This window comes from Bombina bombina, chromosome 2 (genome assembly GCF_027579735.1).
Source record: "Bombina bombina isolate aBomBom1 chromosome 2, aBomBom1.pri, whole genome shotgun sequence".
NCBI classification, from domain to species: Eukaryota; Metazoa; Chordata; class Amphibia; order Anura; family Bombinatoridae; genus Bombina; species Bombina bombina.
The window spans coordinates 221299583-221325465 of NC_069500.1; the positions used below are offsets into that span (position 1 = coordinate 221299583).

The window sequence follows — 25883 nt, forward strand, 5'->3', positions numbered from 1 at the left end:
CTGACATTACAGGAGGTAAGGGCCACGCCCTACCTCAAGACAAAGCCAAAGCTAAGGCTAGACAGTCTAATTTTCGTCCCTTTCGGAACTTTAAAACAGGAGCAGCATCAACCTCCACTGCACCAAAACAGGAAGGAGCTGTTGCTCGTTACAGGCAAGGCTGGAAGCCTAACCAGTCCTGGAACAAGAGCAAACAGGCCAGGAAACCTGCTGCTGCCCCAAAGACAGCATGAACCGAGAGCCCCCGATCCGGGACCGGATCTAGTGGGGGGCAGACTCTCTCTCTTCGCCCAGGCCTGGGCAAGAGATGTTCAGGATCCCTGGGCTCTAGAGATCATATCGCAGGGATACCTTCTAGACTTCAATTTATCTCCCCCAAGAGGGAGATTTCATCTGTCAAGGTTGTCAACAAACCAGATAAAGAAAGAAGCGTTTCTACGCTGCGTACAAGATCTGTTATTAATGGGAGTGATCCATCCGGTTCCGCGGTCGGAACAAGGACAAGGGTTCTACTCAAACCTGTTTGTGGTTCCCAAAAAAGAGGGAACTTTCAGGCCAATCTTAGATTTAAAGACTCTAAACAAATTCCTAAGAGTTCCATCGTTCAAAATGGAAACTATTCGGACAATCTTACCCATGATCCAAGAGGGTCAGTACATGACCACAGTGGATTTAAAGGATGCTTACCTTCACATACCGATCCACAAAGATCATCACCGGTATCTAAGGTTTGCCTTCTTAGACAGGCACTACCAGTTTGTAGCTCTTCCATTCGGATTGGCTACGGCTCCAAGAATCTTCACAAAGGTTCTGGGTGCCCTTCTAGCGGTACTAAGACCGCGAGGGATTTCGGTAGCTCCGTACCTAGACGACATTCTAATTCAAGCTTCAAGCTTTCAAACTGCCAAGTCTCATACAGAGTTAGTTCTGGCATTTCTAAGGTCGCATGGATGGAAAGTGAACGAAAAGAAGAGTTCTCTCTTTCCTCTCACAAGAGTTCCATTCTTGGGGACTCTTATAGATTCTGTAGAAATGAAGATTTACCTGACAGAAGACAGGTTAACAAAGCTTCAAAATGCATGCCGCGTCCTTCATTCCATTCAACACCCGTCAGTAGCTCAATGCATGGAGGTGATCGGCTTAATGGTAGCGGCAATGGACATAGTACCTTTTGCACGCCTACACCTCAGACCGCTGCAATTATGCATGCTAAGTCAGTGGAATGGGGATTACTCAGATTTGTCCCCTACTCTGAATCTGAATCAAGAGACCAGAAATTCTCTTCTATGGTGGCTTTATCGGCCACACCTGTCCAGGGGGATGCCATTCAGCAGGCCAGACTGGACAATTGTAACAACAGACGCCAGCCTACTAGGTTGGGGCGCTGTCTGGAATTCTCTGAAGGCTCAGGGACTATGGAATCAGGAGGAGAGTCTCCTTCCAATAAACATTCTGGAATTGAGAGCAGTTCTCAATGCCCTTCTGGCTTGGCCCCAGTTAACAACTCGGGGGTTCATCAGGTTTCAGTCGGACAACATCACGACTGTAGCTTACATCAACCATCAGGGAGGGACAAGAAGCTCCCTAGCAATGATGGAAGTATCAAAGATAATTCGCTGGGCAGAGTCTCACTCTTGCCACCTGTCAGCAATCCACATCCCGGGAGTGGAGAACTGGGAGGCGGATTTCTTGAGTCGCCAGACTTTTCATCCGGGGGAGTGGGAACTTCATCCGGAGGTCTTTGCCCAAATACTTCGACGTTGGGGCAAACCAGAGATAGATCTCATGGCGTCTCGCCAGAACGCCAAACTTCCTCGCTACGGGTCCAGATCCAGGGATCCGGGAGCAGTTCTGATAGATGCTTTGACAGCACCTTGGAACTTCAGGATGGCTTATGTGTTTCCACCCTTCCCGCTGCTTCCTCGTTTGATTGCCAAAATCAAACAGGAGAGAGCATCAGTAATTCTAATAGCACCTGCATGGCCACGCAGGACTTGGTATGCAGATCTAGTGGACATGTCATCCTGTCCGCCTTGGTCTCTACCTCTAAGACAGGACCTTCTGATACAGGGTCCATTCAAACATCAAAATCTAACTTCTCTGAAGCTGACTGCTTGGAAATTGAACGCTTGATTTTATCAAAACGTGGTTTTTCTGAGTCGGTTATTGATACCCTAATTCAGGCTAGGAAGCCTGTTACCAGAAGGATTTACCATAAAATATGGCGGAAATACCTATACTGGTGCGAATCCAAAGGTTACTCCTGGAGTAAGGTTAGGATCGCTAGGATACTGTCTTTTCTACAAGAAGGTTTAGAAAAGGGTTTATCAGCTAGTTCATTAAAGGGACAGATTTCAGCTCTGTCCATCTTGTTACACAGACGTCTGTCAGAAAATCCAGACGTCCAGTCTTTTTGTCAGGCTTTAGCTAGGATCAAGCCTGTGTTTAAAGCTGTTGCTCCACCATGGAGTTTAAACTTAGTTCTTAACGTTTTACAGGGTGTTCCGTTTGAACCCCTTCATTCCATTGATATAAAAATGTTATCTTGGAAAGTTCTGTTTTTAATGGCTATTTCCTCGGCTCGAAGAGTCTCTGAGTTATCAGCCTTACATTGTGATTCCCCTTATCTGATTTTTCACTCAGACAAGGTAGTTCTGCGTACTAAACCTGGGTTCTTACCTAAGGTAGTCACTAACAGGAACATCAATCAAGAGATTGTTGTCCCATCCTTGTGTCCAAATCCTTCTTCAAAGAAGGAACGTCTTTTACACAATCTGGATGTAGTTCGTGCCCTCAAGTTCTACTTGCAGGCAACTAAAGATTTTCGCCAAACTTCTTCCTTGTTTGTCGTTTACTCTGGACAGAGGAGAGGTCAAAAAGCTTCTGCTACCTCTCTCTCTTTTTGGCTTCGTAGCATAATACGTTTAGCCTATGAGACTGCTGGACAGCAGCCTCCTGAAAGAATTACAGCTCACTCCACTAGAGCTGTGGCTTCCACTTGGGCCTTTAAGAATGAGGCCTCTGTTGAACAGATTTGCAAGGCTGCAACTTGGTCTTCACTTCATACTTTTTCCAAATTTTACAAATTTGACACTTTTGCTTCTTCGGAGGCTATTTTTGGGAGAAAGGTTCTTCAGGCAGTGGTTCCTTCTGTATAATGAGCCTGCCTTTCCCTCCCGTCATCCGTGTACTTTTGCTTTGGTATTGGTATCCCAGAAGTAATGATGACCCGTGGACTGATCACACATAACAGAAGAAAACATAATTTATGCTTACCTGATAAATTCCTTTCTTCTGTTGTGTGATCAGTCCACGGCCCGCCCTGTTTTAAGGCAGGTAAATATCTTTTAAATTATACTCCAGTCACCACTTCACCCTTGGTTACTCCTTTCTCGTTGATTCTTGGTCGAATGACTGGGACTGACGTAGAGGGGAGGAGCTATATGCAGCTCTGCTGGGTGAATCCTCTTGCATTTCCTGTTGGGGAGGAGTTATATCCAGAAGTAATGATGACCCGTGGACTGATCACACAACAGAAGAAAGGAATTTATCAGGTAAGCATAAATTATGTTTTTGATATTCACTTTTATTTAAGTCAAAACGTGAATAAAAATGTTACAAACATGTTGGGCTTTTTATGCCTATGCGGATTGACATAAACTTTTCTTCTGAGCTAACAGACAGCATACTGACAATGTCTAATATATTTCGCAGTCTTCTCCTTAAGTGTCCTAATAACTTAAGCGTCCATTCTACCAGTGCCCTGCGATTCCTCAAAGACTCCTCCTGGAGTTATCTTGCTAGACATTGTTTACCGCGTATGCTAGCGGGTTAGGGCGTTGTCAGGTTTTTTCCCATGCTGCGAGGGAAAGTGCAAGAGGATGCTTGAGGGATGGGATACTTCGACAGCTTCTGAGGGTAAACGCTCAGTTCTGACAGTATGATTCCTCCTGCTGATTCTGAAGTATTTTCTTCAGGTTTATGCTAGATCACCTCCAACTATTACTTAAAGGGACACTGAACCCACATTTTTTCTTTCGTCACTCAGAGCATGCAATTTTAAGCAACTTTCTAATTTACTCCTATTAATTTTTCTTCGTTCTCTTGCTATCTTTATTTGAAAAGAAGGCATCTAAGCTTTTTCCTTGGTTCAGAACTCTGGACAGCACGTTTTTTTATTGGTGGATGAATTTATCCACCAATCAGCAAGGACAACCCAGGATGTTCACAAAAAATGGGCCGGCATCTAAACTTACATTCTTGCATTTCAAATAAAGATACCAAGAGAATAAAGAGAATTTTATTATAGAAGTAAATTAGAAAGTTGCTTAAAATTGCATGCTCTATCTGAATCACAAAAGAAAAAATGTGGGTTCAGTGTTTAAGGAGGTTTTAGCTACTTTGGAGCGACTTCATGCTCGTTCATTTTTAGGTTTTTATTCCTATATTGAAGGAGAGGGTCCTTTAGCGGTCTCCTCATGGAATCTTGGCATACACCCCGTGGACGGGACAGCTGCCAAGCTAGCCAGGAGATCTTCTTCTATTTACAGAGGATAGTTGTTTCCTTTTCAGGATCCCATGGAGGTTGCTCGAGATGGCATTCTAGGTTTGATATTGCTACCTTTTGGCGGCAGCATATTAGGTCATATTTTGTCTGGTTCTTTTTGGACAGACACTTCAAGGTATTCTAAAATAGAATAAGGTCTTTAAGTGGCCACTTCCTTTTTTACAGTTATTTCCTGTCGGGCATTGTGCGGGGAACTGAATTTTCGACTTACCATAATGACTCACAGAATTTATGGTTAAGGTCTGGGTCTAAGGACATTAAATCTTAATCTGGGTAGGAAGTCTCTTCTACCTGCGAATGATAGTTCCTGTTCCAAATGTGGAACAGGGTCTGAGATTTCTTCCAATCTGGTTGGGGAACCTTCAGGTCAATTTTAGATTTAAAAAAAATGGAAACGTTATTTCGGAATACCGTCCTTCAGGATGGAAACTATTCGTTCCATTCTTCCATTAATCCAGGAGGGTCAATTTATGACCACGGTGGATTTAAAGGACGCGAATCTTCATGTTCTTGATTTCTCGAATCATCACAAGTTTCTAGGATTTTTTTTCAGGACAATCTCTTCTCGTTTTGTGTCCTTTTCTTGCGGTCTGACCACGGCTCCCAGAATCTCCACAACGGTTCCTTTTTTTTCTGCTGGCGTTACTTTGGCATTGGGACTATCTGGATGACATCTTAGTCCAAGCGCCATCCTTACAGCAGGTAAGATACCATATAGACATGGTGTTATCTTTCCGGAGAATTCTCGGGGGGGAGTTAATTTGGAAAAGTTTTTCCTTTGTTCCAGATACAAGGGTAACTTTCTTAGGAACTTTTATAGATTCTCTATCTATTAAGATTTCTCCATCATTGGTGTGTCCGGTTCACGGCGTCATCCTTACTTGTGGGAAATATCTCTTCCCCAACAGGAAATGGCAAAGAGTCCCAGCAAAGCTGGCCATATAGTCCCTCCTAGGCTCCGCCCACCCCAGTCATTCTCTTTGCCGTTGCACAGGCAACATCTCCACAGAGATGGTTAAGAGTATGTGGTGTTTAGTTGTAGTTTTTTATTCTACTATCAAGAGTTTGTTATTTTAAAATAGTGCTGGTATGTACTATTTACTCTGAAACAGAAAAGGATGAAGATTTCTGTTTGTGAGAGGAAGATGATTTTAGCAGACAGTAACTAAAATCGATTGCTGTTTCCACATAGGACTGTTGAGATGAAGTAACTTCAGTTGGGGGAAACAGTTAGCAGACTTTTCTGCTTAAGGTATGACTAGCCATATTTCTAACAAGACTGTGTAATGCTGGAAGGCTGTCATTTCCCCTCATGGGGACCGGTAAGCCATTTTCTTAGTTTCAAACAGAATAAAGGGCTTAATATGGGCTATAAAACTGGTAGACACTTTTATGGGCAAAATCGATTGCTTTATTTGGACATTTTTTACATGTTTATGCTGATAATTCACACTTATAAACTTGGGGAACGTTTTTTAACGTCAGGCACTATGTTAGACACCTTTTCCAGTCAGGGAGGGCCTTCCCAGTTGTAGGCTGAGCCTCATTTTCGCGCCATTACTGCGCAGTTGTTTTTGAGAGCAAGACATGCAGATGCATGTGTGAGGACCTGAAAGTAGTTGGAAAAGTTTCTAGAAGGCGTCATTTGGTATCGTATTCCCCTCTGGGCTTGGTAAAGTCACAGCAAAGGCTGTAGCTGGGACTGTATAGGGGTTAAATTTAAACGGCTCCGGTTCCGTTATTTTAAGGGTTAAAGCTCTGAAAATTGGTATGCAATACTTTTAAGGCTTTAAGACACTGTGGTGAAATTTGGTAAATTTTGAACAATTCCTTCATACTTTTTCACATATTCAGTAATAAAGTGTGCTCTGTTTAAAATTTAAAGAGACAGTAACGGTTTTGTTTTAAAACTTTTTTTGTGCTTTATTGACAAGTTTAAGCCTGTTTAACATGTCTGTGCCTTCGGATAAGCTATGTTCTATATGTATGAAAGCCAATGTGTCTCCCCATTCAAAATTGTGTGATAATTGTGCCATAGCGTCCAAACAAAGTAAGGACAGTACTGCCACAGATAATGAAATTGCCCAAGATGATTCCTCAGATGAGGGGAGTAGACATGATACTACATCATCTCCTACTGTGTCTACACCAGTTTTGCCCACGCAGGAGGCCCCTAGTACATCTAGCGCGCCAATGCTTATTACCATGCAACAATTGACGGCTGTAATGGATAACTCCATAGCAAATATTTTATCCAAAATGCCTGCATATCAGAGAAAGCGCGATTGCTCTGTTTTAAACACTGAAGAGCAGGAGGGCGCTGATGATAATTGTTCTGTCATACCCTCACACCAATCTGAAGTGGCCATGAGGGAGGTTTTGTCAGATGGGGAAATTTCAGATTCAGGAAAAATTTCTCAACAAGCTGAACCTGATGTTGTGACATTTAAATTTAAATTAGAACATCTCCGCGCACTGCTTAAGGAGGTGTTATCTACTCTGGATGATTGTGACAACTTGGTCATTCCAGAGAAATTATGCAAGATGGACAAGTTTCTAGAGGTTCCGGTGCACCCCAACGCTTTTCCTATACCCAAGAGGGTGGCGGACATAGTGAATAAGGAGTGGGAGAAGCCCGGCATACCTTTTTGTCCCCCCCCCCTATATTTAAGAAATTATTTCCTATGGTCGACCCCAGAAAGGACTTATGGCAGACCGTCCCTAAGGTTGAGGGGGCAGTTTCTACTCTAAACAAACGAACTACTATCCCTATCGAGGATAGTTGTGCTTTCAAAGATCCTATGGATAAAAAATTGGAAGGTTTGCTTAAAAAGATTATTGTACAGCAGGGTTACCTTCTACAACCCATTTCGTGCATTGTTCCTGTCACTACAGCAGCGTGGTTCTGGTTCGAGGAACTAGAAAAGTCGCTCAGTAGAGAGACTCCGTATGAGGAGATTATGGACAGAGTTCACGCACTTAAGTTGGCTAACTCTTTTATTTTAGATGCCGCTTTGCAATTAGCTAGATTAGCGGCGAAAAATTCAGGGTTTGCAATTGTGGCGCGCAGAGCGCTTTGGCTAAAGTCTTGGTCAGCGGATGTATCATCCAAGACAAAATTGCTTAACATCCCTTTCAAAGGTAAAACTCTCTTTGGGCCAGAATTGAAAGAGATTATCTCAGACATCACTGGGGGAAAGGGCCACGCCCTTCCACAAGATAGGCCTTTCAAGGCCAAGAATAAGTCTAATTTTCGTTCCTTTCGCAATTTCAGGAACGGTCCGGCCTCTAATTTTGCATCCTCTAAGCAAGAGGGTAATGCCTCACAGCCCAAACCAGCCTGGAAACCTATGCAAGGCTGGAACAAGGGTAAGCAGGCCAAGAAGCCTGCTGCTGCTAACAAAACAGCATGAAGGAGTAGCCCCCGATCCGGGACCGGATCTTGTAGGGGGCAGACTCTCTCTCTTTGCTCAGGCTTGGGCAAGAGATGTTCAGGATCCCTGGGCACTAGAAATAGTTTCTCAGGGTTATCTTCTGGAATTCAAGGAACTACCCCCAAGGGGAAGGTTCCACATGTCTCACTTATCCTTAAACCAAATAAAGAGACAGGCGTTCTTACATTGTGTAGAAGACCTGTTAAAGATGGGAGTGATACACCCTGTTCCAATGACGGAACAAGGAATGGGATTTTACTCAAATCTGTTCGTAGTTCCCAAAAAAGAGGGAACCTTCAGACCAATTCTGGATTTAAAGATCCTAAACAAATTTCTCGGGGTACCATCGTTCAAAATGGAAACCATTCGAACGATTCTACCCACTATCCAGGAAGGTCAATTTATGACTACCGTGGATCTAAAGGATGCGTACCTACATATTCCTGTCCACAAAGAACATCATCAGTTCCTAAGGTTCCCCTTTCTGGACAAACATTACCAGTTTGTGGCCCTCCCATTCGGGTTAGCCACTGCTCCAAGGATTTTCACAAAGGTACTCGGGTCCCTTCTAGCGGTTCTAAGACCGAGGGGCATTGCAGTAGTACTGTACTTGGACGACATTCTAATACAAGCGTCGTCCCTTTCAAAAGCAAAGGCTCATACAGACATCGTTCTGGCCTTTCTCATATCTCACGGATGGAAGGTGAACATAGAAAAGAGTTCTCTGTCTCCGTCAACAAGAGTTCCCTTCTTGGGAACAATAATAGACTCCTTAGAAATGAGGATTTTTCTGACAGATGTCAGAAAGTCAAAACTTCTAAGCACTTGTCAAGTTCTTCACTCTGTTCCACGTCCTTCCATAGCTCAGTGCATGGAAGTAGTAGGGTTGATGGTTGCAGCAATGGACATAGTTCCTTTTGCACAAATTCATCTAAGACCATTACAACTGTGCATGCTCAAACAGTGGAATGGGGACTATACAGACTTGTCTCCAGTGATTCAAGTAGATCAGAAGACCAGAGAGTCACTCCGTTGGTGGTTGACCCTGGACCATCTATCCCAGGGAATGAGCTTCCGCAGACCAGAGTGGGTCATTGTCACGACCGACGCCAGTCTAGTGGGCTGGGGCGCGGTCTGGGAATCCCTGAAAGCTCAGGGACTATGGTCTCGGGAAGAGTCTCTTCTCCCGATAAACATTCTGGAACTGAGAGCGATATTCAATGCTCTCAGGGCTTGGCCTCAGCTTGCAAAGGCCAGATTCATAAGATTCCAATCAGACAACATGACTGTTGCGTATATCAATCATCAGGGGGGAACAAGGAGTTCCCTAGCGATGAAAGAAGTGACCAAAATAATACAATGGGCGGAGGATCACTCCTGCCATCTATCTGCGATCCACATCCCAGGTGTGGAAAACTGGGAAGCGGATTATCTGAGTCGTCAGACTTTCCATCCGGGGGAGTGGGAACTCCACCCGGAGATCTTTGCCCAGTTGACTCAATTATGGGGCATTCCAGACATGAATCTGATGGCGTCTCGTCAGAACTTCAAGGTTCCTTGCTACGGGTCCAGATCCAGGGATCCCAAGGCGACTCTAGTGGATGCACTAGTAGCACCTTGGACCTTCAACCTAGCTTATGTGTTTCCACCGTTTCCTCTCATTCCCAGGCTGGTAGCCAGGATCAAACAGGAGAGGGCCTCGGTGATCTTGATAGCTCCTGCGTGGCCACGCAGGACTTGGTATGCAGACCTGGTTAATATGTCATCGGTTCCACCATGGAAGCTACCTTTGAGACAGGACCTTCTTGTTCAGGGTCCATTCGAACATCCAAATCTGGTCTCCCTCCAGCTGACGGCTTGGAGATTGAACGCTTGATTCTATCAAAGCGTGGGTTTTCAGATTCTGTGATAGATACTCTGATTCAGGCCAGAAAACCGGTAACTAGAAAGATTTACCATAAAATATGGAAAAGATATATCTGTTGGTGTGAATACAAGGGATTCCCATGGAATAAGATAAAAATTCCTAAGATTCTTTCCTTTCTGCAAAAAGGTTTGGATAAAGGATTATCTGCGAGTTCTCTAAAGGGACAGATTTCTGCTTTATCTGTCTTACTACACAAACGACTGGCAGCTGTGCCAGATGTTCAAGCATTTGTTCAGGCTTTGGTTAGGATCAAGCCTGTTTACAGACCTTTGACTCCTCCCTGGAGTCTAAATCTAGTTCTTTCAGTTCTTCAAGGGGTTCTGTTTGAACCTCTACATTCCATAGATATTAAGTTGTTATCTTGGAAAGTTTGGTTTTTGGTTGCTATTTCTTCTGCTAGAAGAGTTTCTGAGTTATCTGCTCTGCAGTGTACTCCGCCCTATCTGGTGTTCCATTCAGATAAGGTTGTTTTGCGTACTAAGCCTGGTTTTCTTCCAAAGGTTGTTTCCAACAAGAATATTAACCAGGAGATAGTTGTACCTTCTTTGTGTCCGAAACCAGTTTCAAAGAAGGAACGTTTGCTACACAATTTAGATGTAGTCCGTGCTCTAAAATTCTACTTAGAAGCTACAAAAGAATTCAGACAAACATCTTCTTTGTTTGTCGTCTATTCTGGTAAAAGGAGAGGTCAAAAAGCAACTTCTACCTCTCTTTCCTTTTGGTTTAAAAGCATGATCCGATTGGCTTATGAGACTGCCGGACGGCAGCCTCCTGAAAGAATCACAGCTCACTCCACTAGGGCTGTGGCTTCCACATGGGCCTTCAAGAACGAGGCTTCTGTTGATCAGATATGTAAGGCAGCGACTTGGTCTTCACTGCACACTTTTGCCAAATTTTACAAATTTGATACTTTTGCTTCTTCGGAGGCTATTTTTGGGAGAAAGGTTCTTCAAGCCGTGGTGCCTTCCGTTTAGGTAACCTGATTTGCTCCCTCCCTTCATCCGTGTCCTAAAGCTTTGGTATTGGTTCCCACAAGTAAGGATGACGCCGTGGACCGGACACACCAATGTTGGAGAAAACAGAATTTATGCTTACCTGATAAATAACTTTCTCCAACGGTGTGTCCGGTCCACGGCCCGCCCTGGTTTTTTAATCAGGTCTGATGAATTATTTTCTCTAACTACAGTCACCACGGTACCATATGGTTTCTCCTATATATTTCCTCCTGTTCGTCGGTCGAATGACTGGGGTGGGCGGAGCCTAGGAGGGACTATATGGCCAGCTTTGCTGGGACTCTTTGCCATTTCCTGTTGGGGAAGAGATATTTCCCACAAGTAAGGATGACGCCGTGGACCGGACACACCGTTGGAGAAAGTAATTTATCAGGTAAGCATAAATTCTGTTTTTTTCTGACAGGAGTCAGGCCATCAAAGATACTTGTCTAGTCCCTCGGTTCTCTCCTCGGCCATCCGTGGTTCTGTGCATAGACGTAATCAGGCTGATGGTGGCGACAGTGGACATAATTCCGTTTTGCTCGTTTCCATTTCAGTGTTTTGCGGTTAAGCATGCTCAGACAATGGATCGAGGGATATGCGGAGTTGTCTCTTCATATGTGACTGGAGCAGGAGACAAGGGTTTCAATCCAAAAAGGTGGTTATCTCTGGATCATCTCTCCCAGGGAATTTGCTTTCACAGTCCATCTTGGGTGATTGTGACAACAGACATTGACCTCCTAGGGTGGAGGGCAGTCTGGGTTTCCCTAAAAGGCTCAGGGAGCTGGGACTAGGTCAGTCTGTTCTTCCTTTAAACATTTTGGAACTGAGAAGGATTTTCAATGTTCTACTGGCCTGTCCTTTGTTGGCCACGGTCCAGTTCATCCGTTTTCAGTCATACGTCATATCTTCGGTGACTTGCATCAATCATCAGGGAGGAACGGGAAAGAGTTCATTAGCAATGACAAAAGTAACCAAAATTATCCAATGGGCGGAAGCCCATTCTTGCTGTCTGTCGGCTATCCACTTCCCAAGGGTAGAACAAGTGGGAGGTTTTTTTTCTTGAGCAGACAGTATTTAATCCGTGGGAGTGGAAGCTTCTCCCAGAAGTGTTCCCCAGCTTGATCTCAATTGGAGTCAACCGGGTTTGGTTCTCATGGTATCTAGTCAGAATGCCAAGTCCCTGAGATACGGGTTGAGGTCTAGGGTATTTTCAGGCGGAACTAATAGTTGCTTGCCAGTCCCATGGACTTTTAGTCTAGCATACCTATTTCCTCCGTTTGCTCTTCTTCCTCGGGTAATTGCTCGAATCAAGCAGGAAAGGACTTCGGTGATCTTGTAGCACCGGCCTGGCCTTGCAGGATTTAGTGGAAAAGGCATCTCTGCCTCCTTGGAGGCTCCCATTGAGGAAGGACCTTCTGATTCGGGGGCTTTACCTTCACCCAAATCGAGTTTCTCTGAAGTTTACTGCTTGGAGATTGAATGCTTATTTTTCTCCAAGTGGGGTTTTTCTGATCGGTCATAGTGACCATGGTTCAGGCTCGTAAGCCTGTGACTAGAAGGATTTTCCATCAGATTTGGCGTAAATATTTCTATTGGTCCAAGGGCTACTCATGGAGTAGAGTTAGGATTCCTAGAGTTTTGTCTTTTCTCCAAGAAGGTTTGGAGAAGGGTTTATCGACTAGCTCCTTAAAGGGTCAGATCTCGGTCTTATCTATTTTGTTACACTAACGTCTGGCGGATGTTCCAGATGTACATTCTTTTTGTCAGGCCTTGGTCAGGATCAGGCCTGCGTTTGAACCAGTTACTCCTCCATGGAGTCTGAATTTAGTTCTCAAAGTTCTTCAAGGGGTTCCGTTTGAGACTATGCATTCCTTAGATATTAAGTTGTTATCTTGGAAAATTGTATTTCTTGTTGCTATTTCTTCTGCTCGGAGAGTGTCAGCTCTCGGCATTGCAGTATGAGTCTCCTTACCTTATTTTCCATTCAGATAAGGTGGTTTTACGTACTAAATTAGGATTTCTTCCTAAGGTTGTTTCTGATCGGAATATTAATCAGGAGATTGTGGTTCCTTCCCTGTGTCCTAATCCTTCTCAGAAGGAAAGACTTCTGCACAGTTTGGATGTGGTCCGTGTTTTAAAGTTTAACTTACAGGCGACTAAGGACTTTCGTCAGTCTTCTTCTTTGTTTGTGATTTTCTCAAGAAGACTTAAGGGACAGAAAGCTACGGCTACTTATCTCTTTTTGGCTGAAGAGTATCATACGTTATGCATATGAGACTGCTGGACAACAGCCTCCCGAGAGAGTTATGTTTCATTCCACTAGGGCTGTTGCTTCTTCATGAGCATTCAAAAATGAAGCCTCTGTGGAACAGATTTTCAAGGCTGCAACTTGGTCCTCTCTTCACACTTTTTCAAAGTTCTACAAATTTGACACACTTGCCCCGGCTGAGGCTGTTTTTTTGGGAGAAAGGTTCTTCAAGCAGTGGTGCCTTTCGTTTAGGTTCCCTGTCTTGTCCCTCCCGTATCATCTGTGTACTCTAGCTTGGATATTGAATCCCATTAGTAATTAAGATGATCCGTGGACTCATCGTGTCTTAAAGAAAAGAAAATGTATGCTTACCTGATAAATTTTTTTCTTTTTTTGACACGAGTCCACGGCCCTCCCTGTTCTTTTAGACAGGATTGTGTGTTATTGTAAACTTCAGACACCTCTGCACCTTGGATTTTCCTTTCTCTTCCTAACTTCGGTCGAATGACTGGAGTGGGAGGGAAGGGAGGAGCTATTTAACATCTCTGCTCTGCTGCTCTTTGCCTCCTCCTGCTGACCAGGAGGTGAATATCCCATTAGTAATTAAGATGATCCGTAGACTCATCGTGTCAAAAAAGAAACAAATTTATTAGGTAAGCATACATTTTCTTTTTATATCTGTACTGAACAATAGGGCCTCTCTTATCTAATCTATATTATAACCCCAAAAGCTTGTATGGGCCCCTATTTCACACGTGGCTACCCATGACAATTTAGTAAGGGGATGAAAGTAACCGCAGCGGCCACTTTGTCAATCTCTGTATTATTTACTAAAATCTAAGAAACAATTATACATATTTTATAAGTGTTTTTTCCGCAGCTATCTCATATGCCATGAATTATAAATGTAATTTTATACTGTGTATTTGCTGAGCCTGCTGAAAAAATATATATAATTTGTGGGGGTCATTTACTGAAATTTGATTTACAATATGGTTTAAATGTAAGTAGCAAAAAAGCTCAAAATTGGCTCAACACTGGGGTGAAAATCTAATTTTTTTTTCTGTCTTATTTGTTTTCCTTTTGTTAAGCCTGTGGAAGATAGGCGGAGAGTTAGAGCTATTCTACCTTACACTAAAGTGCCAGATACAGATGAAATAAGGTATGTTCATATTATTTAGACATTTCCTATATAAGTAAAATTTAAAATAGCAAATAAGTTGCCACAGGAATAAATAAAAGATAGTTATATATGTGAATATAGAACATCAGGTCTTGAAAATATATAGCATTAGAGAATGCTTCTACAGTCTCAATAGCCTTATCACAATTGTGTTAGCAATGTCAGTGTTGCTGTGGCTGTTTTAGCTAGACATGTCTTATGACTAAAATCTTGGTATGTTAACATTGTTCCTACAAGCAAAATACCTATGTGAAATCTTTTTTTGGGACTGGCATGGATATCTAATATCCACTGTTACTGGAGTTAAGGTAAAGTGGCTTTCTTGGCACAGGGCAAAAAATTCAGAAGGATTTTTTGTCCCTTTCAGCGCTCAAGCTGCACGATCTATACCTCTTGGAGACCCAGCTCCTTCTGGTCTATCTCCAGTCCTAGTTAGTCGGCATGAAGACGTTTTCCCCCTATTAGGATTCTCTTCCTGTGGGATACAAATTTCGGCTTTTTCAGGAGATTCAAATAACCTGGTCCTAGAACAGTCTAATAAACATATATTACCCCTGCGCTGATAGGTATAAGCTCCTAAAAGTCTCGCTCAAGACTATATAGGAAAAAAAGAAAGAGAAAACGATGTAAGGTAAAAGGAGCACTAAAAAGCTAATATCAATATGGAAAGTGAGGCGATACAAGGTTTGTAGAAAGGGTGAATAACCACTATATAGGACCTCTTAACATCTAATCTATCATAAAATGTGAGACCTACACACTTTGTAGTACGGTGCAATATTTAATATACACAATCCAAGACAACACGTTTTTCTGCTAACCCATCCATACTGTTGCTAACAGTTCCTGAGCAATCAGTGTTGACAAGTTTCACTGCTTGCTGTTACACACTCAAGTCCATGTCAGAAGCACTGCTGCAAGTCTGTCACACTTGAGAGGCTGTGCCAGTTCCACAGCATGGATCCTGGAGGGTAAAACCGTTTTTATATATACTCTTAAAACACTATACAGGGTCACAGTGTGGCTCCTTTATACCTCGATAGGATCAAGGCTTAAGATCTCCTTCAAGGAGATCATTTGAACAGTTTGGGGGTTTTATATCTGCTTAATGTGAGTTTTTTGGGGCTCATAGAACAAACAAAAACTTTCGTTTTTGAAGTGTTGCACAGCTTATAATAGCTTAGCGCCCTTTCTCATAGCAGGGGAAGTCCTGTCTTACGCACCACGTGACCAGGGCGGTCTCTTTCTTTTCCTTTGATCCTGCTGCAGACATCGCTCCTGGTTAGAGCATTTTTCCCTGTTAGCTGTCTGGGTCTAGGAGGTGGTAAGTGCCCCAGCCATTGGGAGAATAAAGGTGCCATTTTAAAAACAAAACAAAAAAAAAACGTTTTTTGTTTGTCCTTTTGTGGCCATATGCAAAGCTATGGAGGACTCTGATACTTCATTAGAAGTTCCGCTCCTTCTGTGCTGATTAATAATTCCTGTTTATATTGTGAGGAGGCCATGGTTTGCCCGCCTGCTCAATTTTGTCCCATTTGCCTAAGCACTGTTCTAAAGTCTAAGAAGGGAGACAATCCTGCCAATACTCATAGCGATATTAGCCCCTCTGAACAGTCTACTTCTCAGGAATCTGGGTCCTGAGAAATTACTACCCTTTCTACATTAAAGCTCCATATGCAGTTCCCCGCGGCTTATCTAATCCTCCATCTGGAGGGGGCTTTTTTCCAACTGACTTTACCGGGCAGTTACAATCAGCTATGTCTGCGGCCCTCAGTGCCTTACCTCGCTCTAACAAATGCAAGCAGTGGCGTCAATGTTGAGATGCATAGATTTTTTTTTATTAGAGGGGCTGGCATTTGTGAACATTGGTGGGACTGGGGAAGATGTAGACACACAATTTTTTTTGCCCCTTGACCCAGTGCTGCAATTTCAACAAATAGTTTTCCCGGCTGCTTTTGCTTGTTTGTACTTTGCTTCTCCCCTGCCCAATTTAGCTATGAATGTTGTGGGCATGCCGTGGGGCTTGCAAAGTTGCGCTGCTAGCCTAAACCTGCCTGCCTATCTGTGCTCACTGCTCAGTGACATGTGGAGCAGTGTAGTCACTCACTGCTGTGCTGTCTCTCTAAACGGGAACTGGCAAATCATGAGGGTATGCCTGGCACCTGACCGCTTGACTGTTTGACACTGTCTTTAAAGTGAAGGAGCCACGTATGATGCCCACCAGACCATTACGTTTACGGTACACTAAGTGCACACTGAACAGGTAGGAGGGCTGGGGGTGGGCAGAGTGCAGAGGTGATTGGCCATAAGAAGCGGTAGGCACGCGGCCCGGGGCTGTGCACTGACAGACTTGGAACAGAGTCAGAGAGCAGAATTTTCATAGTTTGCACCTAAAACTTTTCTTTAGTGATTTATTTTTAGAGTGCTCTGTTTATCTTTCATTTGATGCTCTGCTGAGCCAGGGAGCTGCTCTAGGCATGAGCTTTATAATTAATGCAGTGCAGTTTACATATTTTGTATGTGTGTGTCTGAGTTTTTGTGTGTGTGTGTGTCTCAGTGTTTTTGTGTGTGTGTTTTTGTGTGTGTGTGAGTGTGTTTCCGAGTGTTTGTGTGTGCATCTGAGTATGTTTTAAGTGTGTCTGAGTGTTTGTATGTGTGTTTGCCTGTGTTTTTGTGTGTGTCTGCTTTCTGGGGGGGGTGACACCATAACTTACCGCACCGGGTGACACCAACCCTAGTGACGCCACTGAATGCAAGAGAAAGGTTAAACATAGTTCCCCTGACCTAGAGTTATCTAAATATTTGTCAGATTTAGCCATGTCCCAGCTATCCGAGGATAAGTTAACCTCTGTAGCTTCAGAGGGTGAACTTTGAGTCCGATTTCAGTTTCTAACCCTCCTTCAACAGAGAATCGTTTTTTATTAAAGGAGGTTCTGTCTACGCTAGAGGTTCCAGAGGCTACACTCCCTGAGGAACCAAAGATCCCTAAATTAGACCGGGTTTATGAAGACAGGAAGGTCCCTCTGACTTTTCCTGTGCCAGTTAAAATGGCGAACATTATTAGTAACGAATGAGAGCGAATATGAACTTCTTTTTTACCTTCGTCTACTTTAAAAAAATTATTCCTGGTCCCTGTTTAACTAGATTTGTGGGGCTCCATCCCTAAGGTCAAATGTAGTTTAAAAAGAAATGTGTATATATGTGCGCTAAAAGCTAAGGGGTAAGTTTCTGAGTGTAAATTCAAAGACAAACAATGTCTCAAAAACAGTATTTAATCAATAATATAAATGTATAGTACACCAAATTAATAACGGTATTAAAATAAATCCTCACATATGACCGGTCATCTAAATGTAGTGTGGATAAAAAAATAAAAGCATAAAACAATTTTAAATAATTGCGAATAATATCCACCTTAAAAGTTACCTATGTAACCAAACTATTCAGATAATTATCGTATTACAGGCTTTCTAAAAGTCCTTAGTCAGGGTACACATCGGTTTCCCTTTTCTTGATATAGAAAATATAAAAAAAAAAATATTTCCACTTGTAGCTTTAATTGGGATCTGACTTTAAGGAAGTGTTAATAGCAGCATGTTTGCTGGAAGTGTCCCTTGTTGATCCACCAAGGTATAAGCAGACTTATGGATTTGCGGGTTATAAATAATGTTTCAGCATAAAAATGCATAAGTAAAAAGTAAATTTAAGGAAAGTCCCATTAAAGAACCACATTCACGGCTGTTACACCCCTGTGTTCGTACCTGATTCCCTGAAAGGTAAAGCCGATCCGTTTGTGGCAAGACACAGGTGTCTGTGCAGCTCCGTGTAGTTGGTGACTTCACTCATTACATCAGTACTGGGAGAAGTAGTTCCGTGATGTCTTAAGTATCCTTACTCTGCGCAGAGTATTCTTGGGTCCGTCGATGAAAAGTAATCCCTTTTAAGAATCAGTTTTAATCCTCCAAGTGGGCTTTCTTTCATGTAATTAGCAAGAGTCCATGAGCTAGTGACGTATGGGATATACATTCCTACCAGGAGGGGCAAAGTTTCCCAAACCTTAAAATGCCTATAAATACACCCCTCACCACACCCACAATTCAGTTTTACAAACTTTGCCTCCGATGGAGGTGGTGAAGTAAGTTTGTGCTAGATTCTACGTTGATATGCGCTCCGCAGCAAGTTGGAGCCCGGTTTTCCTCTCAGCGTGCAGTGAATGTCAGAGGGATGTGAGGAGAGTATTGCCTATTTGAATGCAGTGATCTCCTTCTACGGGGTCTATTTCATAGGTTCTCTGTTATCGGTCGTAGAGATTCATCTCTTACCTCCCTTTTCAGATCGACGATATACTCTTATATATATACCATTACCTCTGCTGATTCTCGTTTCAGTACTGGTTTGGCTTTCTACAAACATGTAGATGAGTGTCCTGGGGTAAGTAAATCTTATTTTCTGTGACACTCTAAGCTATGGTTGGGCACTTTGTTTATAAAGTTCTAAATATATGTATTCAAACATTTATTTGCCTTGACTCAGAATGTTCAACTTTCCTTATTTTTCAGACAGTCAGTTTCATATTTGGGATAATGCATTTGAATTAATCATTTTTTCTTACCTTCAAAAATTTGACTCTTTTTTTCCTGTGGGCTGTTAGGCTCGCGGGGGCTGAAAATGCTTCATTTTATTGCGTCATTCTTGGCACTGACTTTTTTGGCGCAAAAATTCTTTTCAGTTTCCGGCGTCATACGTGTCGCCGGAAGTTGCGTCATTTTTTGACGTTATTTTGCGCCAAAAGTGTCGGCGTTCCGGATGTGGCGTCATTTTTGGCGCCAAAAGCATTTAGGCGCCAAATAATGTGGGCGTCTTATTTGGCGCTAAAAAATAAGGGCGTCGCTTTTGTCTCCACATTATTTAAGTCTTATTTTTTCATTGCTTCTGGTTGCTAGAAGCTTATTCACTGGCATTTTTTCCCATTCCTGAAACTGTCATTTAAGGAATTTGTTCAATTTTGCTTTATATGTTGTTTTTTCTTTTACATATTGCAAGATGTCTCGCGTTGCATCTGAGTCAGAAGATACTACAGGAAAATCGCTGTCTAGTGCTGGAGCTACCAAGCTAAGTGTATCTGCTATAATTTTTGGTATCTGTTTCTCCAGCTGTTGTTTGTATTGCATTTCATGACAAACTTATTAATGCAGATAAAATTTCCTTTAGTACTGTTACATTACCTGTTGCTGTTCCGTCAACATCTAATTTTCAGAGTGTTCCTGATAAACATAAGAGATTTTATTTTTTAAATCCATTAAGAAGGCTATGTCTGTTATTTCTCCTTCTAGTTTACAAAAGTCTTTTAAAACTTCTCTTTTTTCAGAAGAATTTTTAAATGAACATCATCATTCTGATACTGATAATGGTTCTTCTGGTTCAGAGGTTTCTGTCTCAGAGGTTGATGCTGATAAATCTTTGTATTTGTTCAAGATGGAATTTATTAGTTCTTTATTTAAAGAAGTATTAATTGCATTAGAAATAGAGGATTCTGGTCCTCTTGATACTAAATCTAAACGTTTAAATAAGTTTTTAAATCTCCTGTAGTTATTCCAGAAGTGTTTAATCTCCCTGATGCTATTTCTGAAGTAATTTCCAGGGAATGGAATAATTTGGGTAATTCTTTTACTCCTTCTAAACGTTTAAGCAATTATATCCTGTGCCATCTGACAGATTAGAGTTTTTTTGGGACAAAATTCCTAAGGTTATGGGGCTGTCTCTACTCCTGCTAAATGTGCTACTATTCCTACGGCAGATAGTAATTCATTTAAGGATCCTTTAGATAGGAAAATTGAATCCTTTCTAAGAAAAGCTTACTTATGTTCAGGTAATCTTCTTACACCTGCTATATTTTTAGCGGATGTTGCTGCAGCTTCAACTTTTTGGTTAGAAGCTTTAGCGCAACAAGTAACAGATCATAATTTTATAGCATTATTATTATTCTATAACATGCTAATAATTTTATTGGTGATACCATCTTTTGATATCATTAGAGTTGATGTCAGGTATATGTCTCTAGCTATTTTAGCTAGAAAAGCTTTATGGATTAAACTTGGAATGCTGTTATGTCTTCTAAGTCAACTTTGCTTTCCTTTTCTTTCCAGGGTAATAAATTATTATTTCAACTGTTTCTGGAAGGAAGGGAACTTTTTTACCAAAGGATAAAAAATCTAAGGTAAATTTAGGTCTAATAATCATTTTTCGTTCCTTTCCTCACAATAAGGAACAAAAGCCTGATCCTTCATCCTCAGGAGCGGTATCAGTTTGGAAACTATTTCCAGTTTGGAATATATCCAAGCCTTATAGAAAACCTATAGCCAGCTCCTAAGTACCCATGAAGGTGCGGACCTTATTCCAGCTCAGCTGGTATGGGGCAGATTACGTTTTCTTCAAAGAAATTTTGATCAATTCCGTTCTCAATTTCTGGTTTTAGAACATTGTTTCAGAAAGGTACAGCATTGGCTTCAGTTAAGGCCTCCTGCTAAGAGATTTTTTCTTTCCCGTGTCCCAGTTAACACAGCAAAGGCTCAGCATTTCTGAAATGTGTTTCAGATCTAGAGTTGGCTGGAGTAATTATGCCAGTTCCAGTTCTGGAACAGGGGCTGGGGTTTTATTTTATCTCTTCATTGTACCAAAGAAGGTCAATTCCTTCAGACCAGTTCCGGATCTATCAATATTGAATCGTTATGTAAGGATTCCAACATTCAGTTTCTGTAGGACTGTCCTGCCTTTTGTTTAGCAAGGGCATTATATGTCTACAATAGATTTACAGGATGTGTATCTGCATATTCCGATTCATCCAGATCACTTTTAGTGTCTGAGATTCTCTTTTTAAGACAAGCATTACCAGTTTTGTGGCTCTAGCCTCAGTTCCAAGAATTTTTTTCAAAGGTTCTCGGTGCCCTTCTTTCTGTAATCAGAGAACAGGGTTTTGGTATTTCCTTATTGGACGATATCTGGGTACTTGCTCAGTCTTCTCATTTTCGAAGAATCTCATACGAATCGACTTGTGTTGTTTCTTCAAGTTCATGGTTGGAGGATCAATTTACTAATCAGTTCATTGATTCCTCAGACAAGGGTAACCTTTTTAGGTTTCTAGAATAGATTCAGTGTCTATGACTCTGTCCTTGTCAGACAAGAGAAGTTTAACATTGATTTCAGCTTGTCAAAACCTTCAGTCACAATCATTCCCTTTGGTAGCCTTATGCATGGAAATTTTAGGTCTTAGGACTGCCGCATCAGATGCGATCTCCTTTGCTCGTTTTCACATGCGACCTCTTCAGCTCTGTATGCTGAACCAATGGTGCAGGGATTACTCAAAGATATCTCACTTAATATCTTTAAACCGATTATACGACACTCTCTGACATGGTGGACAGATCACCATCGTTTAGTTCAGGGGGCTTCTTTGTTCCTCCGACCTGCACTATAATCTCAACAGATGCAAGTCTTACAGGTTGGGGAGCTGTGTGGGGGTATCTGACGGCACAAGGGGTTTGGGAATCTCAGGAGGTGAGATTTCCGATCAATATTTTGGAACTCCGTGCAATTTCAGAGCTCTTCAGTCTTGGCCTCTTCTGAAGAGAGAGTTGTTCATTTGTTTTCAGATAGACAATGTCACAACTGTGGCATACATCAATCATCAAGGAGGGACTCACAGTCCTCTGGCTATGAAAGAAGTATCTCGAATTTTGGTTTGGGCGGAATCCAGCTCCTGTCTAATCTCTGCGGTTCATATCCCAGGTATGGACAATTGGAAAGCGGATTATCTCAGTCGCCAAACGTTGCACCTGGGCGAATGGTCTTCACCCAGAGGTATTTCCTCAGATTGTTCAAATGTGGGAACTCCCAGAAATAGATCTGATGGCTTCTCATCTAAACAAGAAACTTCCCTGGTATCTGTCCGGATCCAGGGATCCTCGGGCGGAGGCAGTGGATGCATTATCTCTTCCTTACAAGTATCATCCTGCCTATATCTTTCCGCCTCTAGTTCTTCTTCCAAGGGTATTCTCCAATATTCTAAGGAATGCTCGTTTGTCCTGCTGGTAGCTCCAGCATGGCCTCACAGGTTTTGGTATGCGGATCTTGTCCGGATGGCCTCTTGCCAGCTGTGGACTCTTCCGTTAAGACCAGTCTTTCTGTCTCAAGGTTCTTTTTTCCATCAGGATCTCAAAACCTTAATTTTAAGGTGTGGAGTTTGAACGCTTGATTCTTGGTCAAAGAGGTTTCTCTGACTCTGTGATTGATACTATGTGACATATCTCTCTAGATACAGATTTACGAGCCTATTATAGAGTCTGGAAGACTTATATTTCTTCAGGATGGTTTAGATAAAGGTTTGTCCGCAAGTTTCTTGAAAGACAAATCTCTGCTCTTTCTGTTCTTTTTTACAGAAGGATTGCTAATCTTCCTGATATTCAATGTTTTGTACAAGCTTTGGTTCGTATAAAACCTGTCATTCAGTCAATTTCTCCTCCTTGGAGTTTGAATTTGGTTCTGGGGGCTCTTCAAGCTCCTCCTTTTGAACCCATGCATTCTTTGGTCATTATATTACTTTCTTGGAAAGTTTTGTTTCTTTTGGCCATCTCTTCTGCCAGAAGTCTCTCTGAATTATCTACTCTTTTTTGTGAGTCTCCTTTTCTGATTTTGCATCAGGATAAGTCGGTGCTGCGAACTTCTTTTGAATTTTTTACCTAAGGTTGTGAATTCTAACAACATTAGTAGAGAAATTGTGGTTCCTTCATTATGTCCTAATCCTATGAATTCTAAGGAGAAATCATTGCATTCTTTGGATGCTGTTAGAGCTTTGTAATATTATGTTGAAGCTATTAAGTCTTTCCGAAAGACTTCTAGTCTATTTGTCATCTTTTCCGGTTCTAGAAAAGACCAGAAAGCTTCTGCCATTTCTTTGGCATCTTGGTTGAAATCTTTATTTCATCATGCCTATGTTGAGTCGGGTAACACTCCGCCTCAAAGGATTACAGCTCATTCTACTAGGTTAGTTTCTACTTCCTGGGCGTTTAAGAATGAAGCTTCGGTTGATCAGATTTGCAAAACAGCAACTTGGTTCTCTTTGCATACTTTTACTAAATTCTACCATTTTGATGTGTTTTCTTCTTCTGAAGCAGTTTTTGGTAGAAACATACTTCAGGCAGTGGTTTCAGTTTTAATCTTCTGCTTATGTTTTTTCATTAAAATTTTTATTCTGGGTGTGGATTATTTTCAGCAGGAATTGGCTGTCTTTATTTTATCCCTCCCTCTCTAGTGACTCTTGTGTGGAAAGATCCACATCTTGGGTAATCATTATCCCATACGTCACTAGCTCATGGACTCTTGCTAATTACATGAAAGAAAACATAATTTATGTAAGAACTTACCTGATAAATTCATTTCTTTCATATTAGCAAGAGTCCATGAGGCCCGCCCTTTTTTGTGGTGGTTTTGATTTTTTTGTATAAAGCACAATTATTCCAATTCCTTATTTTATATGCTTTCGCACTTTTTTCTTATCACCCCACTTCTTGGCTATTCGTTAAACTGAATTGTGGGTGTGGTGAGGGGTGTATTTATAGGCATTTTAAGGTTTGGGAAACTTTGCCCCTCCTGGTAGGAATGTATATCCCATACGTCACTAGCTCATGGACTCTTGCTAATATGAAAGAAATGAATTTATCAGGTAAGTTCTTACATAAATTATGTTTTTCGATTTCAATATTTACAGCTTGTCTTGCTACCATCAACGCGTTTCGCCATTAACAATGGCTTTATCAAGATGGTTCTTAATGATTTGCAGTGTTTTTATAAATGTATGCTTGATAGTTGATTGGTTGGACATAACAACCCGTTTTTTTTGTTAGCTCCTTAATAAGAATAAAGTCCTGGTTAGTTACACATCTTTTAGCGAGCGCAAACTACCACTAAGGTGGATGGCGCTATCTCTACGCTGGTTAAACATACTACTATCCCTCTGGAGGATAGTTCTTCTTTTAGAGAGCCTATGGATAAGAAAATGTAAACCTTTCTGAGGTTTTTGTTTCAACAGGCGGCAGCTATAGCCTTGAATGCTGGAGCAGCTTCCTACTGGTGCGACACTCTGTCGGAGCTCATTGAGGTATAGACTCCCCTCGAAGATATTCGGGAGAGAATTAAATCACTGAGAATTGTTAACTCTTTCATCTGTGACGCAAATATGCAGATTATTCGAAATAAATGCAAAGGCTTCGGGCTTTGCATTTCTAGCACGCCGGGCTCTCTGTTTTAAAGTGTTGGTCTGCGGATATGACTTCTAAATCCAGACTCCTTTCAAGGGAAAGATTTTATTAGGTCCAGGGCTGGACTCTATTATCTCTACGGTTAAAGAAAAATAGGCCTTAGGGACCGCAATTGTCTAATTTTTGTTCCTTTCGTGCTGACAAGTCACAACGACAGCAATCCTCATCCAAGAGTACTTGGAAGCCGGCTCACTCCTGTAATAAGTCCAAACAAACTAAGATGCCCGAAGAGAATAAATCTGAATGAAGGGGCGGCCCCTGCTACGCGATGGTATTGAGTAGGGGGCAGACTGCCTTTTTTTTCAGACGCTTGCTTCCAGGATGTATAGGATCCTTGGGTCCTGGAGGTTGTATCTCAAGGATACAGGATAGAATTCAAGTCTCATCCGCCCAGGATCAGATTCCTACCCTCCAGTCTGTCTACAAGAAAAGAGGGCTGCCTTCTTAGGTTGCGTACGGGATCTCTCTTCTCTAGGAGTAATTGTACTGGTACCTACAGCAGAAAGAGGTTTGGGGTTTTTTTCAAACCTTTTTGCAGTTCCAAAGAAGGAGGGAACTTTTCGTCCAATTCTGGACCTAAAGTGCCTAAACAAGTTTGAGTGTTCCCTCTTTCAAGATGGAGACAATTCAGTCAATCCTTCCTCTGGTTTAGGAAGGACAGTTTATGACCACAATTGACCTGAAGGATGCCTACCTTCACGTTCTGATACACAGGGAACATTTTCAGTTCCCGAGGTTTGCCTTTCTGGACTAGCATTTCCAGTTCATAGCTCTTCCGTTTGGCCTAGCTACTGCTCCAAGTATATATTCAAAGGTTCCAGGGGCTCTTCTAGCTGTTGCCAGAACACAAGGTATTGCAGTTGCTCCTTACCTGGACGATATCTTGGTACAGGCACCATCTTTTCGTCTAACGGAAGAACATTTGGAGTCCCTTCTCAGTCAGTCTTCGTTCACATGGATGGAAGATAAGCTTTGAAAAGAGTTCTCTTACTCCAAGTACAAGGGTTTTCCTGGGGACAATAATAGACTCCATATCCATGAGAATATTCCTCACAGATCAGAGACGTTGCAAGCTAACTTCTGCATGTCTTGCCCTCCAGGCCTCCTTGAGACCCTCAGTGGCTCAGTGTATGGAGGTGATCGGACTCATGGTGTCTTGTATGGACATCATTCATTTTGGCAGATTACGTCTTGGACCCTTACAACTATGCATGCT

General features: G+C 42.1%; 1 protein-coding gene across 1 annotated transcript in view; it reads left to right on the plus strand.

Moving 5' to 3' along the window:
• The window catches only part of RASA1 (RAS p21 protein activator 1), a gene marked incomplete in the record, with an annotated part of 550200 nt that overhangs the window by 76648 nt on the left and 447669 nt on the right, over positions 1-25883 (plus strand). Inside the window, 1 exon segment of the mRNA XM_053701476.1 lies at positions 14263-14333. Coding sequence (XP_053557451.1) covers positions 14263-14333 — 71 coding nt within the window.